This window comes from Oikopleura dioica, chromosome 2, assembly GCF_907165135.1.
Source record: "Oikopleura dioica chromosome 2, OKI2018_I68_1.0, whole genome shotgun sequence".
NCBI classification, from domain to species: domain Eukaryota; kingdom Metazoa; phylum Chordata; class Appendicularia; order Copelata; family Oikopleuridae; genus Oikopleura; species Oikopleura dioica.
Genome location: NC_137292.1, coordinates 2,670,627 through 2,685,893, shown reverse-complemented (window position 1 = coordinate 2,685,893; position 15,267 = coordinate 2,670,627). Strand labels below are relative to the sequence as shown.

The 15,267-nt window shown below is 41.9% G+C and overlaps 4 protein-coding genes across 5 annotated transcripts; 2 read left to right on the top strand and 2 right to left on the bottom strand.

The window, feature by feature from the left end:
- Positions 1-106: 106 nt before the first annotated feature.
- Positions 107-6,423, bottom strand: LOC145700168 (uncharacterized). 2 transcript variants are annotated; one of them, XM_081777419.1, is made up of 9 exons: positions 6,309-6,423; positions 4,641-6,262; positions 4,082-4,596; positions 3,897-4,039; positions 1,783-3,398; positions 1,226-1,734; positions 1,041-1,183; positions 670-951; positions 107-622 (listed from the first exon to the last, which is right to left on the bottom strand). In XM_081777419.1, the coding sequence occupies exons 1-8, from the start codon at positions 6,319-6,321 to the stop codon at positions 932-934; spliced, it is 4,581 nt and encodes a 1,526-aa protein (XP_081633545.1). In that variant the 5' UTR covers positions 6,322-6,423; the 3' UTR covers positions 107-622; positions 670-931. The 2 variants fall into 2 exon arrangements, with proteins under 2 accessions (XP_081633545.1, XP_081633544.1); XM_081777418.1 differs by having other exon boundaries at positions 107-615.
- A 321-nt stretch (positions 6,424-6,744) lies between these two features.
- LOC145700169 (CCN family member 3-like) lies at positions 6,745-9,097 on the top strand. Its single transcript, XM_081777420.1, has 9 exons — positions 6,745-6,928; positions 7,633-7,872; positions 7,926-8,004; positions 8,048-8,151; positions 8,193-8,295; positions 8,339-8,487; positions 8,531-8,796; positions 8,839-8,943; positions 8,987-9,097. Exons 1-9 carry the CDS (start codon positions 6,899-6,901, stop codon positions 9,024-9,026), a joined length of 1,116 nt encoding a protein of 371 aa, XP_081633546.1. The 5' UTR covers positions 6,745-6,898; the 3' UTR covers positions 9,027-9,097.
- Positions 9,098-9,188: 91 nt separating this feature from the next.
- LOC145697616 (gamma-butyrobetaine dioxygenase-like) lies at positions 9,189-10,208 on the bottom strand. Its single transcript, XM_081774833.1, has 5 exons — positions 9,872-10,208; positions 9,636-9,825; positions 9,447-9,592; positions 9,337-9,408; positions 9,189-9,295 (listed from the first exon to the last, which is right to left on the bottom strand). Exons 1-5 carry the CDS (start codon positions 10,206-10,208, stop codon positions 9,189-9,191), a joined length of 852 nt encoding a protein of 283 aa, XP_081630959.1.
- Positions 10,209-12,353: 2,145 nt separating this feature from the next.
- On the top strand, positions 12,354-15,266 carry LOC145697449 (cholinesterase-like). The gene is made up of 13 exons (XM_081774656.1): positions 12,354-12,717; positions 12,771-12,926; positions 12,970-13,035; positions 13,122-13,198; positions 13,405-13,716; positions 13,755-14,281; positions 14,342-14,419; positions 14,461-14,513; positions 14,555-14,698; positions 14,741-14,809; positions 14,857-14,941; positions 14,997-15,071; positions 15,115-15,266. Exons 1-13 carry the CDS (start codon positions 12,553-12,555, stop codon positions 15,156-15,158), a joined length of 1,851 nt encoding a protein of 616 aa, XP_081630782.1. The 5' UTR covers positions 12,354-12,552; the 3' UTR covers positions 15,159-15,266.
- The last annotated feature ends 1 nt before the right edge of the window (position 15,267 follows it).

The window sequence follows — 15,267 nt, the reverse complement described above, 5'->3', positions numbered from 1 at the left end:
GATGGAAGCTCACAAAGGTGCACCAAACCTTGATCAAATATCACTTTGTTCCACAGAAAATTTTTACTTATTTTTGTAATAATTATGAAAACTGATAGTAGGATGAGTAAATGTTTATTTTTCAAGTAGAAATCAATATCGAGAAGAATGGCGGAAACATTCTTTATTGTTCTTGGCATAGGTTGTTCGAGTTACAAAACTCATTATTTCCGCAATTTATGTCACTAAGGCACTCCACAGCTTGGCATCTGTTGTCGCTACAGATTTCGCCGACTTGACAATGACTGTTTTTCTTGCACTCGACCTTACGGCATGAATGCTGAAAGCAAACTTCCGCGGCTCCACAATCGTTATTCCATACGCACTCTACTTTGACGCATTTTTTCGAGTTTTTGTCACAGACCTGTCTTGCTCCGGAGAATCTGCAGTCGTTGCAATGTCGATTCGCCGTGCACTCGACAGCTTTGCAAATGTTCGACTCGCAGATTTCCTGGTCGGAACAATGTCTTTTTCGAGTGCATTCGACGACTTGACAGGTGTTTTCTTGACAAATACAGCTGCCATCGCGACATTGGGGAGTGGTGTTGCTCAGGCAATCCTTATTCTTGTAACATTCTTAACACTGGTTATGCGTCGTCGACCTCTCATTTTATCATAAGAATATCTTACCTGTTGTTTCACCATTTGCAATAGCAAGCAGAAGAACGGAGAAGAAAAGTTTCATATTGATTATTTTTGAGATATTTGATATTTTCTCGATTTTTTTATGAACTCTTCCGTTGGTCTCTTGCTTTTATGTTGTCGAAAGTGGAGCAACACATGCACTTGTGGCTAACGGAAATGTGATGTTGTGGTCTCGTCCCCGCTCCTCGTACCACCAACAATGTGTTGGCCTTGAAAATAACATACCGCGATTAAATTTTGACTTCAGCTAGAACTTGCCCTGGTGACCTAGATAAGAAGAGAAATTTTCACGTTCAATTTTTACGAACATTACTGCTATTTGTTCTGATATTTTCATAGTATTCAATGAATTTTACCATTAGCATCAAAAGTATGGTAGTATCCATTTTGATAGACTCTCATGTGCCCGATTTCATCGCCAAGAGCATTGAGTGCGTTACATTCTTCTTCGTATCCATAATCATGAATGATTCCGTTTTCGTCCGCAAGATTGATTTTTCTTAAAAAAAACGTACGGTCGATCCTTCAAATTCAGTTTTACCCGTTCAGTTCTTTGATATTTTTTATCTGTCCGAAGGAGTGGTTTTCTGGGAAAGTTCCGTTTCGAATGAATTGTCCCCAAAAATCGAGACCAGCCTGTCGCCAAGCCTTTTCAAGTTGATTTCCTGCGATTGGGTTTTTTCCAAAAACCCACGCTGCATCTTGACAGTGGCATGCTCTTGTATTTGCGACGCAGTTTTCTTTAAAAAGCTCGAGTGGATAAATTGGTCCGATATCGGGATCGGTCATTGGAGCGCCAGAAAAGCCATATTGGGTGTTGCAGCTCCACATTTGAGCGTTCATGTATCGATTCATTTTTGGTTTGCAGTCCACGATTTCCCCATTTTCTCCATTTGGGCAGCCAAAGAGGTCGACGAGGTGACGGTTGAAAAGTTCTTCTCCGAAAGTTGTCTTGAGCATCGCATCCGTCCAATTTGATGGATAGAAGAAACCAGACGCTGTTTGGACATCAACCAACACGTCTACTTTGTCATGGTACTCGACCATCGACTAAAAAAAGAAAAACCAAATTATCACCGTCTTTGTAAAATCACTTACGCCAATGATCCCAGGAAGCCTGTTTCCAAGAAGATTCCAAACGTCATCTCGATTGTAATTCCATGAAATCGGCGTATTTTTTCTGACTTCTCCATCGAAAAGCGCTTCAAGAGGAGTCTTGCTGGCTAAAATTCCATCCACATGTGGTCCAAATCCAGTAGCGTGGAATACTTCTGGAATGTTGATTCCTCCAAGTCCACCGACGCCTGCAAAATGCTTATTCAAATCGTCAACCGATTTGGTACGGAGACAATCAACATCTGGGCAATTCACTTGTTCAGCGACGTAATCGTTCCACATTTTGTTCACTTCGATGCTCGTCGGCTCGTCGTACTGGCCGTAAACCCCGATTCCGTTTGAAATTGCTCTGTGGAAATATGGCCAGGAGCTGGGCATTGTGAGATGGTACCAAGTCGACCAACTTCCAGCTGAGCACCCACCAATCGTTACTTGGTCAATGTCACCGCCAAAGGCCTCGCCAAATTGTTGAATCCACTGAAGGGCCACTTGCTGATCGAGGAATCCCCAGTTGCCTTTGTGTTCTTCTGGGCCATCGTGATCATACAAAAACCCATACGGTCCGACGCGATATGCCATCGAGAAAAGGACTACATCTTCAGTATCGACCAATAGGTTGTATTCTCTTCGATTATCTCCTCCGACCAGTCCGCCGCCGTGGATAAACGCAAGGATTGGTTTTTTCTCGCCGTTTTGGATGTACTCGGGCTTTGTGATTACATTCATGTAGAGGCAGTCTTCAGAATATTCATCGGCATTAGGGGAGGATGATTTCCACCAGTCAGTCATGCATATCTGGCCATATTCAGTCGCGTCATAAGTCGCTTCCCAACTTGTTTTCATTACCGGAGATCTCCATCTTTCAGCAGTGGCGTACTTGATGCCTTTGAAATGTACATTGTTTTCTGCTGTCAATTCTCCCGTAAAAGTGGTGTCCCCGAGAGCAAATGAGAAAGTGCCGTCAGGTGGCGAGCTTGTTGTTGAAGTCGTCGTAGGAGGCGCAGTTGTTGTAGCACCACCAGCGGGAACGATAAATGACTCATCTTGGTAGAAATCCTCGAGTTCGTTGTTGTTGCCTTTGTAGACCAAGTACAATGCGTAGTTGAAATTGTCTGGGTTTCCGTTCGCACTTTCTCTCGGATTCCAATCGATATCGATTCCCATCCAGACAGAATCCTTCGTCCCGGCTGGAACAGAGTATGTTTCAGAAATAGCAAGATATTTGTTCGAGTTGTCTGACTTTTTGTTGCATCTGACCATCATCTTCACCCATCCAGGTTGATTCTCAGCTGCTGGTTTGAAGAAAACGCGGCCGATGTAATCCTGATCAAGGAGAGTAGTCCCGTCAAATTCTTGAGCAAGAACTGCACCAGGAGTGCCTCGACCAGAGACGAAAACGGCATTGTCAGAGTAGTAGCCTGGCTGGACAATCGAAGCAGAGCATTGAGCAGTCGCGCAAGTCCAATCATCCATGGAGTCGAAGGTTCCGCCATCGCCGAAGATGTTCGATCCATCAGTGTAAACAGAGCATGGTTCAATATTGCAAGGCTCGTTTGCAATCGTTACACCTCCGTCACAACGAGCGGAACATGTTTCAGCTGAATATTTCATTGATATTGGGCAAAATTAAGCGGAGGCGTAAAAATAAGCAGCACCCTTCATATCTATTTTCTTGGGATTTGACATTATCAAGAGAATAACTTACGAAAAGTCGAATTCACTAGCATCTATCATAAAGAAAATGAGGAGACACTCAAAGTTAATGCTTGTAAAAATAATTTTATTGGTGTGTGAAGAAAAGAAAAGCAAGGATTCATGAAGATTGTAATACAGAGGAATAGAGTTGAGTTGAGTAGAAATTCTGTTCATGAGGTAGAAAAAGAAATAAGGAAGCGAATAAAAAACGGAATAAATTCAATTGATATTTTAGCCCTTCTTTTTCTGAAACCTTGCTCTTCTTTTATTCAAAAAAGCATTTTTTGAGCGAAATTTACTCCGCTTTTTGGGTGATTTCGAAGTTGAACCTTGAAATTCGGGGTTTTTGAGATAAGATTTTTGTTCTGATTTATTCGATTTTTTATAAAATCTGTTCTTACCATTGCCGTCGAAAGTATGGTAATATCCATCTTGATAAACTCTCATGTGCCCGATTTCATCTCCAAGAGCATTGAGCGCGTTGCATTCCTCCTCGTAGGCGAAGTCGTGGACGATACCGTTTTCATCGACCAGATTAATTTTGCTAAATTCTTTTTCACTTTTGAATATAAATCTTGCTTTTTACCCGTCAAGTTCCTTGATATTCTTCATTTCTCCGAATGAATTGTTTTCTGGGAAAGTTCCGTTTCGAATAAATTGTCCCCAATAATCTCGCCCGGCTTGTCGGTAAGTTCTCTCGATTTCAGGCAAGCCGTTGTGGATGTTATTGTTTCCGAAAACCCAGCTTGCGTCCTGACAGTGGCAGGCAAGCGTGAGATCTTCACAGTTTTCCTTATGAAGCTCAAGGGGGTAGATTGGGCCGATTTCAGGGTCCGTAAGCGGGGCACCGGTAAAGCCGTATTGAGTATTGCAAGTCCATTTTTTGGCCGTTGTGAATCTGTTCATCGTATATTTGCAATCCATTACCTCGCCATGTTCTCCATCTGGGCAGCCAAAGACGTCGATGAGATGCTTCTCCCAGAGTTCCTGGCCGTAAGTCGTGGCAAACAACTGGTCGGTGAGATTTGAGGGAAATTCGAAGCCAGAGGATGTTTGAATGGCAATCAACTCGTCGAGTCGGTCTTCAAATTCGACCATAGACTGAAATCAAAAATGATTATGACTTTTGAAAAAGCTAAACTTACGCCTAGAGCGCTGTTGAGTTTTCCACCGAGTAGATTCCACGAGTCATCGCGGTTGTAGTTCCAGGAAATGGGAGTATTCTTTCTTATGTCCCCATCATACAGCGCTTCAAGAGGTGTTTTGAACACTAAAACTCCATCCACATGCGGCCCGTAAAAATGTTCGTGGAGAACTTCAGGGATGTTAAACTGATTCGAAATGCCAGTGAAGTAGAAATTGAGTTCATCGACAGTTTTTGTACGGAGGCACTCAACGTCTGGACAATCAAGCTCGTCCATTACGTAATCGTTGTACATTCTGTTGACCTCGATGCTAGCTGGCTCATCGTACTGGCCAAAGACGCCGATTCCGTTAGTGATAGCTCTGTGAAAATATGGCCAAGAGCTGGGCATCGTCAAATGATACCATGTCGACCAACTTCCTGCAGAGCACCCTCCAAGTGTGACTTGATCAACATCGCCGCCGAAGTAGCCACCAAACTGCTGAATCCACTGAAGAGCCATCTGCTGATCGAGGAATCCCCAGTTTGCCTTATTTTCCGCTACCCCATCGTGATCGTAGAGAAAACCGTAAGGGCCGAGGCGATATTGAATTGAAAACATCACCACGCCTTGTTTTTCGATCAATTCATTGTAATTCTTTCGATTGTCTCCTCCGACTAAACCACCACCGTGGATATACGCTAGAATCGGCCGTTTTTCCCCGTTCTCAATGTATTCTGGCCGTGTGTGAACGTTAATGTACAGACAATCTTCAGAGAAATCAGCTCCTCCAGTCCACCAAGATTTCCAACCGTGTGTCATGCAAACCTTGCCCCATTGAGTAGCATCGTACTCGGATTCCCACGAAGTTGTCATCACGGGAGCTCGCCATCTTTCTGCAGTCGCGAATTCGATTCCTTTGAAGTGAACATTGCCAAAATCAGTCAACTCCCCAGTGAAAGTGGTGTCCCCAAGCGCGAAGGAAAATGTCGGAACAGGCTCTCCTGTTGTCGTCGGAGGGGCGGTTGTGGTTGGAGCATCTCCAGCTGGGATAATAAAAGACTCGTCTTGGTAGAAGTCCTCTAGCTCGTTGTTGTCTCCTTTGTAGACCAAGTACAGCGCATAGTTGAAATTGGCAGGATTGCCGTTTACACTCTCTCGCGGATTCCAAGCAATGTCGATTCCCATCCAAGGGGAATCTTCTGTTCCAGCGGGGACTTGATGAGTCAGAGAAATAGCAATCCATTTGTTTGAATTGTCCGCTTTTTTGTTGTTTCTCACCATCATTTTCACCGTTCCGGGCTGATTACCTGCTGCTGGTTTGAAGAAAACCCGACCAGTGTAGTCCTGATCTAGAAGAGTTGCTCCGTCAAATTCTTGAGCAAGAACAGCGCCTGCAGTTTCCCTGTCAGAAACGAAAGCAGCGTTGTCCGAGTAATAGCCCGGCTGGGAAAGAGAAACGGAGCATTTGTTCCATGTCCAATCGTCGAGGGAATCAAAGGTTCCTCCGTTGCCAAATATGTTTGAACCATCTGTGTAGATCGAGCACGGTTGTGTGTTACATGGCTCGTTTTCTGAGGTAACTCCTCCATCACATCTTGCAGAACAAGTTTCAGCTCCGAGGGAGCGAGCCAAAAGCGCCGCTAGAATTTTTAATTTGACTTTGTTCTAAATTCGCTTTTAATTAACCTCCAAGCTTCATTTCTCAACTTTTCTCTTGTTTAGAATTGTCCTGGGTTCTGCGGTTTTATCTCCGGTCGATGATCGCTTCGGTTCGCACGAGCGGTTGAGCGGGAAAAGTCAGTGAATTATCAGCCATTTCGGACATGATTATTCGCCGCTGATCTTATCAGAATTCAATTCTGACGAATTCCAAATTGAAGAAGCGTTTTCTGGAAAAACCGAATTTTACGGTTTTATTCTTCATAAATACAGTATTTTCATTTTTTCTTCAGAAGAACAATTTCAGTATGACCAGCCTTCTTTATGTCGTCTCCTCATTGTATTCCTCATTGTCTCCGATCTTCCAAAATTTGACGTCAATCGCGTTAGTGTTGACTTTTTCGCTCAATAAAAGAAATTAATAAAAGGTTGCGGCGCTCTTGATCTTCTCGAGGAAGTTGAACATCACTTCGGAAAAAGTAAATTTGGACAGCTCGTGTTCAGAACTACTTCGCACCTCTTTTTATTGAATCGAGAAAAAAGTTCAAGAGGAGCAGGGGGTCATCATCTTAGAGACTTACAAGAAAAATCTAAGCGAAGAGGGGAAGAAAAGAACAATGAAGATTTCTGTTTTCTTTCAAATATCGGTAAGTTATTCGACAAATAATGCTCTTTTATATATGAATGAAAAAAAAATTTGAAACAGGAACCATAAAGTCATAGTTTTTAAGACAAATCTGAACTTCGATAATTTTTGTCGAATCGGTATATATTATTTAAAAAAATCCCTTTCTTAAAAGAGAAAATGAAGTAATGAACTTTCAGGAAAAGTTCCAAAAAGAATTTGCGAACTCAATCCACTTGAAACTTGTTGATTGATGATCAGAGAGTCGATCATCGACTCTCTGCCAGATTTTGAAAGTGCTAGACCGCACGTTCTGGATTTCCGCCCGCACGTTTTTTCGTGCAAAAATTAACACTTTGTTAAAATAGATTTCTACCTTTAGGTGGTGTTTATTTTTCCTTCATCACCCCCTTTACACGCTTTTCTGAAATTCAATTCATGTTCATTTTTTCATTGATCTATGAATAATTTACAACTGCTTGACGGATGGTAATAACGAGTAACCGGGGGTCGTTAACCTTCGTAATTACCATTTTCGACATCGTAAGAGTCTGAAGAAAGAGCATCTGATTTATCAGAAGATCAATCCATCACCCCTCAGATCGACAATTTGACAGTGAGTTGGACAAACAAACTCGAAGGGGATTAATCATTCGATTATAAATTTGACAGAGGCCAGGGGAAAGGGCTCATTATAATCCATTCCACAGTTCAAGGTCATTTCAGGCGGCATATGCGTCCCGAAGAAGCTCTCATTGTCCAGCCAAGCATCAATGCAACCAAGATTTTTGTGGAAAAAATGCGCTCTCTTGGGCGGGTAACTTGAGAGGGGAAGATGTTCAGTGCAAACCGGGAGTTGCCCATTTATGGGACGAGTGCGACTGCTGCCAGAAATGTGCAAAACAACAAGGAGAAAAATGCGATATGATGAATCCATGTGATCATACTAAGGGCCTGGCTTGTTTGGTAAGTGCAAAATTTGACGGTTGGAAAAGAGCCCATAAATTTGATTTCTCTAGAAACAAGGAAACGAGTTCAAATGCGCGTCAGATCCAAAGCTCAAAAAATGTTTCATTTCTGGAATCATCAAAAGCTCAGGTAAACGCAATCTTCTACTTCCCCCCGCTACGATGAAACTTAGGCGATGAATTTTTCCCAAATCCAAAGTCCTGCCAGCTGACCTGCGTCTGCGTCGATGGTGACATCGGCTGCTACCCGACTTGCGCGCAAAAACCTCCAGCAAATGTCAGACATACCCTCGAGACACACTTATTTATTAAATTCAGTGTTTGAACCCTCGATACGAAGAATCAAACGATCCAACTGCCTGCTGTGGAGAATGGACTTGCGGATCTGCTGATCGACCTCAGCTTCGACCTCTCAAAATTCGTAAGATTATGTTTGAAAAAATAAGATTAAAAAAAGTTTTCAGAAAAGAGCGTTTTTGGCGCGGCGCACAGAAAAGTGCCAAAGATCTCTTACAACAGCGAGACAAAATGCATGGTCCAAACGACTGAGTGGTCCGAGTGCTCGAGAGAATGCGGCTGGGGTGTTCGGGAGCGAGTTACCAACAATAATGAGGTCGACATCTGCTCTTTTTCTGTTTGATAAAAATATTTTTAAGGAATGTGATATGAAAAAGGAAACTAAACTGTGCCAAGTGCGCCCTTGTGATGCGTCGCACAGTCTTGAAATCGAGAACCTCTTCAAAACCAAGCCCAGACTTCGCAACAAAATGTGTCTCGAAAAAGTCCGCGTGACGGAGCCCATTCAATTCGAGTTCTCTGGCTGCCGATCTGATCAAAAATACAGACCACGATATTGCGGAAGCTGCAAAAATGACTATTGCTGCAAGCCCAGCAAGACTGAAACGATCGATGTTGATTTCACGTGAGAAAAGTTTTTTTTATATTCGATTAAACTTTTTAAAAGTTGCGACGAAAACGGCAAGAAGAATAAATTCACCAAGAAAATGGACAAAATCATCACTTGCGAATGCACGAATCAGTGTGGCGACGGACTAGCCTCTCTTTTCAGGTAAAACGAGACTCCTTGTTGATTTCAAAAGTGGAAATTATAGCTCATTCCGGCCAATGGTCAATGATGTCTACAACAATTAGGATGCCGAAGTGACAGTTGTGTTAATAATTATGAAATACCGTATCTATCGAATAAACGCGCAATACGACGACTTTTTTGCTCTTTTTTATTGGTCAGTAAAAGGGGTCAAAATTGATTTCAGGCAGATTTCAGGTTTTGATATTTTCGTTTCTTCGGAGTTGTCAAATCGTATTTTGATTTCCGATCATCTTCACCAACTCTCCATCACCTTGAGTGATCTCGAGCACTTGCGCTCTTGAACGGAATTCGCAAATGTTCAAAAACGCCACTAAGCAGATTTTAGGCAAATGTGACCACAGAAATTCTTACATTCAAGAAGACGGGTTCCTCCGTTCAATTCAAACTCGTTTCGTCCATGCAACATTCGTCGATTATTGAAAACTAGCAGAATATTATTTTTGAAATTATTTCAATTTTACCGAGGCATTCTCCTGCTTCAAGTTTTCGAACCGTTTTTGTCGGAGACTCGTTTACTTTTTGCAAGAACAATCTGTAGGCCTTCAAATACTCAGCTGTCATAGAGTCGTTTTTGCTTTTTCCTTCAAACGCTGGTCCCCAGTTGATTCTGAAAACAGTCATTTACAAGCTGAAAAATGCATTACTTCTACCTTGTGATTGTTCCTTCACTGTCGACGACGATATGAGGCTGCTCCCATTCCATGTAGACCGGATCGTCTCGATCCCAGTGAATTTTCTGGTATCGAACTGGGACTTCGCAGAGGACTTTGAAATCTTCAGGGGAACATCTTCTTATTTCTTCCGCAACTTCGAATGCATCAATAAGAATCGACTCACCACCTTTAAAAATAATGATTATTCTGAGCCTTCGCTTTTTTTTATTTACCTTCAACAGACTCATCGTTTCTTCGACAAAGCATAAAAGAAATTCCCGGGGGCGACTCGTAGTAAGGAAAGTCCATGTGCGGACCGAGATAGATGCCCGAAAATGCGATATTCCTCGGAGTCGGTTCCGTCTTGATTTCTTGCGTGAAGCCGTACATTGTCGACTGAGGAACTGCGATTTTGCTGGCGATTTCGAAGACACTGTCTTTGAAGTTGTCGCAGTTTTTGATGACGCAGTAGCCGTTGTCCATGACGTTTTTTGTAAGTGCGTATTGGCCAGCTTCATCTTGGTATTCGGAAAAATCGACCACCGGATTGACAACAGGAGAGAAACTCATTTTCGTCTGTGCGCTATTTCGCGCATCTTCATCGCTTTTACCGAAATTTCAACACTTTTCAATAGTATTGACAGTGCCTCTTTATTTTAGAGAGAAAAGTTAAAAGTGAAATAAGATTTGAAACTTTGCCTGACAAATTTTCGAAGAACGTCTCCTGGAATCACACCCACATGGTCTTCACCCTCAAGGGTAAATTTCAGGACGTCATCCTCGAAAACAGCATGCTCCAGCTTGAGTTCGCTTGGCCAGGAAAGAGGAGAGATTGTCTTTTGACCCGATCCTTGTTGTCGGCAATCAGGGCAGTGGCAATTGAATCTTAAAAAGTCATAACGCTCTTTGCTCTTTTTTTAAAGATTGCTGCTTTAATAAACCTTAGCCAAATTGCTGAGAAATCAGCCTCTCTTTGCTTTCCATCTATTCTAAGATGGACTTTTGCAGGTTCCGTTGTAAAACAATCGACTTTAAAAAATCGTCGAAAAAAATCGGGGACTTAAAGTTTTCAGCATTCTCTGAATAAAGATATTTACGAGTCAGAGCTTTCAGAAGACAACTAAGCTGGAAGTGGCGGAATCAGAACTTTGCCTAAGGCATTGACTACTTAGGTATATCTTCTAGAATAAACCGGGATTATAATCAATGCCTTTGGCAAAGGCGAGAGTGGGTTGGTTCAACTGGTTTCTTCTGACGAAACTATGTAACCTCTCTTGGTCTCAAGACGTACCTCAGCCAAATTGCGGAGAAATCAGCCTCTCTTAGCTTTCCGTTTATTCCAAGAAAAACCCTCGCTGATGTTGCCGTGAAATTATCGACTTTAAAAAATCGTCGAAAAAATTGAGGTTTCAAAGTTTTAAGCATGGTCAGCGTATTTTCGAATGAAAGCTTCGACTCAAGAATTGTTCAGTTTTTAACTGGGAGTGGCGGTGCTAGAAGCAATAACTGACCTACTTACAGGGAAAAAGTCTATAAAGGAAAACAGGGTCATTTGGCCTTCTATTGTCTAAAAATTTCATAAGGCAAAAAATAGACATCTGACATGTCTATTTAGGACATGTTCCTCATCGACATAAAAAAATACGCCCTTGAGGCAAGAAAAAAAGCCCTTAACTCAGCCAGATTGTCGAAAAATCGTTTGATTTCTGCTGTCCGTCAATAGAAAACGAAACACTCGCCAAATCAGGGGAAAATTGATTGACTTTGAAAAATCGCTGGAAAAATCGAGGTCGAATAGTTTTGAGCATTTTCAGACTTGTGAATAAAGCAAAAAATCATTGTCATTCATTTTAATACTCTAATCCGGCTGTGGCGGTAGAGCACTTATTAGCTCAAAAACGGTCATAATGGAGGAAAACAGACGAGTCCATCGGGTCGAGTTTGTTTTCAAGTTTTACGGTATCACGAGGACAGGCTGTACGAGAATGGACCCGTTTTTATTTAACTTCCACGGATATCAAACTAAAAAGGTACGCTCAAATCTCCATTTGGAGAAAATTTTACCTCGCACGCCCACCGTTGCTATGAAACAGGCGACCCCAAAGAATAAGCCAAGATTACGAAGGCAGATTATTTTCGGAGAATCGATCTTAGTTTATTTTTTAACCAGTTGGAACTGGTTTTATTTTTGTCTTTGAGTCGTCTTTTATTTGACCTTCACTATTAGTGAATCACTAAGATCAAAATACACGGGGCAGGTTCAAGGAAATTCAGTCTTATGGCATTTTTAAAAAGGAGGGATCAGATGAGTCCTCGTTGATTTCGGAGGCAGGGTTCGGGAGCAAAGATGGCGGCACACCTATGAGATGAAGTCGTCTCCGATTATTTATTTTGACGGGACTTTTCCAGCTTTCAGACTTCTTTTCATTGAATTTCGCATTCAACTTATGAGTTTATAAATACAGTAAAGTGAGTTAAGCGATGATATACAGGAGCCTAATGTCGCCGAGTGACAGCCCCTGCTGGGCAAATTATCACCACAATGGAGCGTTTGATATCTTCGCACATTACTGAGCGCTCTTGATAAGCACGCGCATTTCCTTTCTCGCGCTAAAATTGAGACTGTAGCTGACTAGAGAGGAAAACAAGAAGATATATAGACAGCAAAATTGACCCCTAACAGTCTTTATTCGACCCTTCAAATTGTTATTTTCCGCAGAAGGGCGAAGTTAGAGCTCATCAAAAATATATACCCATCAATGCGAATCATAAAAGCACTTACGTGACATATCCTTTTTAGCTGAATAAAAAGAAAGGGATGAAAATTTAATGTTGCATCTTTTTTAGCATCAGCTTGTGGTCGATTTACTCAGGGACGGGAAACAACAAAAGAGAGAGAGAGAGTCAGAAGATAATGCTGTTTTTGCTGCTTTTTGGGACGATATGTCCTGGAAACGCGTTTACTGCAGAGGTTCCTGTTCATGTCAAATTGGCCGACGGAAGTCCGATTAGAGGGAAAAAGGTGAAATCGGTTAATGATACGGAGATTGAGGCGTATTTGGGAATCAGATATGCCAAGGTAAGTCTTATCAAAATTGATACCGGAAGATTTGATTTTTTCGAAAAAATAAGGCGCCGATTGGTGAGAAACGATTTGCGCCACCGGAACCAGTCGATGGCTGGAGCGCTCAGTACAACGCGACTCGTTTCGGAAACAGTTGTTGGCAAACTAATGATGATACGTACGGCGAATTCAAGGGCTCAGCAATGTGGAATCCTAACACAAAGGTCTTTCTTTCGTTAATTGCGTTTCATCATTTGATTATTTTAGAAAGATGAAGATTGCCTCTTTTTGAATGTCTGGACCAGCGGAAAAACAAAGAAAAAAGCTGTTATGTTAATGGGTCTGAAAAATTCGATAATTCTAGAGTCAAGACTCTAGAAAGCGGCAAAAGAAACACCATATTTCAGAACCAAGAGTAGATTTGGATTTATGGAGGATCGTTTAATTCTGGAACTGCCTCGTTGGAAGTTTATGATGGCCGAGTTATTGCCGCTCTAGGAAGGATTTTAATGTTTTTGCAAGAACCATAATCTTCGCTTCTTTTTTTAAGAATGGAAATTTTGAAATACTATTTCTATTGATAATTTAATGCTATATATGCTAATTGTATGAAGGCAATTCATTTTCAAATGACAGACTACAATTGTAGTATTGTGTACGTATTTACGTGTAATTTTTATTATGCTTGCTAAAAATCATAAAAGGCGATGTTGTTGTCGTTTCACTAAACTACCGACTCGGTCCCTTTGGCTTCATGCCCCGATTAGACAAGACAGTCGCTGATAACGCTGGTCTACTCGATCAGCGTTTGGCAATGAAGTGGGTCCAGAAAAATATCCACAAGTTCGGCGGTGATCCCGACAACGTCACTATCTTTGGCGAATCAGCAGGAGGAGCTTCTGTTGGAATGCATCTCATTTCACCGGACTCGTGGCCACTTTATAACCGGGCGATTATGCAGTCGGGGTCCACCATGTCTGACTGGGCTAGTGCAACAGAAGAACTCGCCATCAGGTAAAGAAGGCATACTTGATTTTAGGTAAAATTTTCAGCAAAACTCTTGAGCTCGGCCGAAAAGCGGGAATCCAATCATGTGACGTGTCTTCACCTACAGATCGACGTCGATTTTTGGCTTCCCTACGAGATCTCGACGCACAGACCTTGACTGATTCGCAGTGGGTGGACTCTGCTGATGAGATTTTCGAGTTTTCCTTTGTCCCAATTATTGGCAAGACTGGCGACACTCTCCCAGGCGACCCAAAGGAGCTTTTCCGTCAGGGTAAATTCAAGAAAACAGATATCATCTTCGGCTGGAATAAAAACGAAGGCTCTTGGTTCAATACCTATGTTTTGGAAGGATTTGATGTGAATACGGACTCGCTTATTTCTCCAGATTCTTATGAAAAAAATCTCTACAAATGCGGCTTGGGATTGGACAAAGTCGGTCTTGCTTCTGTCGCATTCGAATATGCTCCCTGGGACAGTCCAGCTGATATGGCTGGCTACAGAGATGCCTTAGATCAAATTGTCGGACATAAGCACGTGACCTGCCCTGGAATCGAATTGCTTCAAAATGTCGGAAAGTGCCATCTGAAAATATTTTTATTTTGAAAAAAGCAAATAAAAAGGCATCAAACAGCGAAATTCAGGAATTTGCGCGCATATGGCTACCAACTTGACTCTTTTATTTCTTCGAATCCTTGGCCAAAGTGGATGGGTACACTCTTGTTGTTGAATATGTTGGTTTATATTTTATAGGTGTAATGCACGGTTATGAAATCGAATATGTTTTCGGAACGATTCTTCTGCAGGTTTGTAAATATAAGCCCTCCACTTTGCCAATAGAATTAAGGGACAAGGATTCTATCCGATGGTTAACTTTAACCCTGAAGAATTTGTTCTGACCAAACGAATGATTCAATACTGGACGAATTTTGCGAAAACTGGCTCTCCGATGGGCAACGCTGATAGCAACAAAAATTATCAGCTCAAAAACGTAAGTTTAAAAAGCCAATCGTTTCCTCGAAAATCTTTTTAGTTGCCAAATTGGGAGCAGTTCGACAGTGAATTCAATCGATATCTTATTCTCGATCAAGTCCCAAACCAGGTGAGTCTTTCTTGATTTCAACACTTTTTGAAAAATGTGAATTTGAGACCATGCTCAAATCTGAAATCCTCCCTTATCATCGAAAATGCGAATTTTGGACGCGACAGATTCCAGAGCTCAAGCGTCTAACCTGTAAGTTTTCAATCAAAGACCCACCGAAATGGCAAAGAAAACATAATATTTCTAGCGTCGATTACTGACGATATGACCGCTTGGAAAGATGATCTTGGTCGATGGTCCTCTGCGATGGATCGATGGGAAGGTATGAGACCCTCCGAATATCCCTTTGGTACTTTTTCTTCTAGAAGCTTTTGATGATTATACCCGTGGTCGCAGAAGTCGCAACTAGACGAAAAAGGCGCTTCATGTTGAACCTCGAAATTCGATGATTTTCTTTCGCGCGACTGATAGCATGAAACAGGCGAATACACAAATAATAAATCAGTCAAAAATCTAAG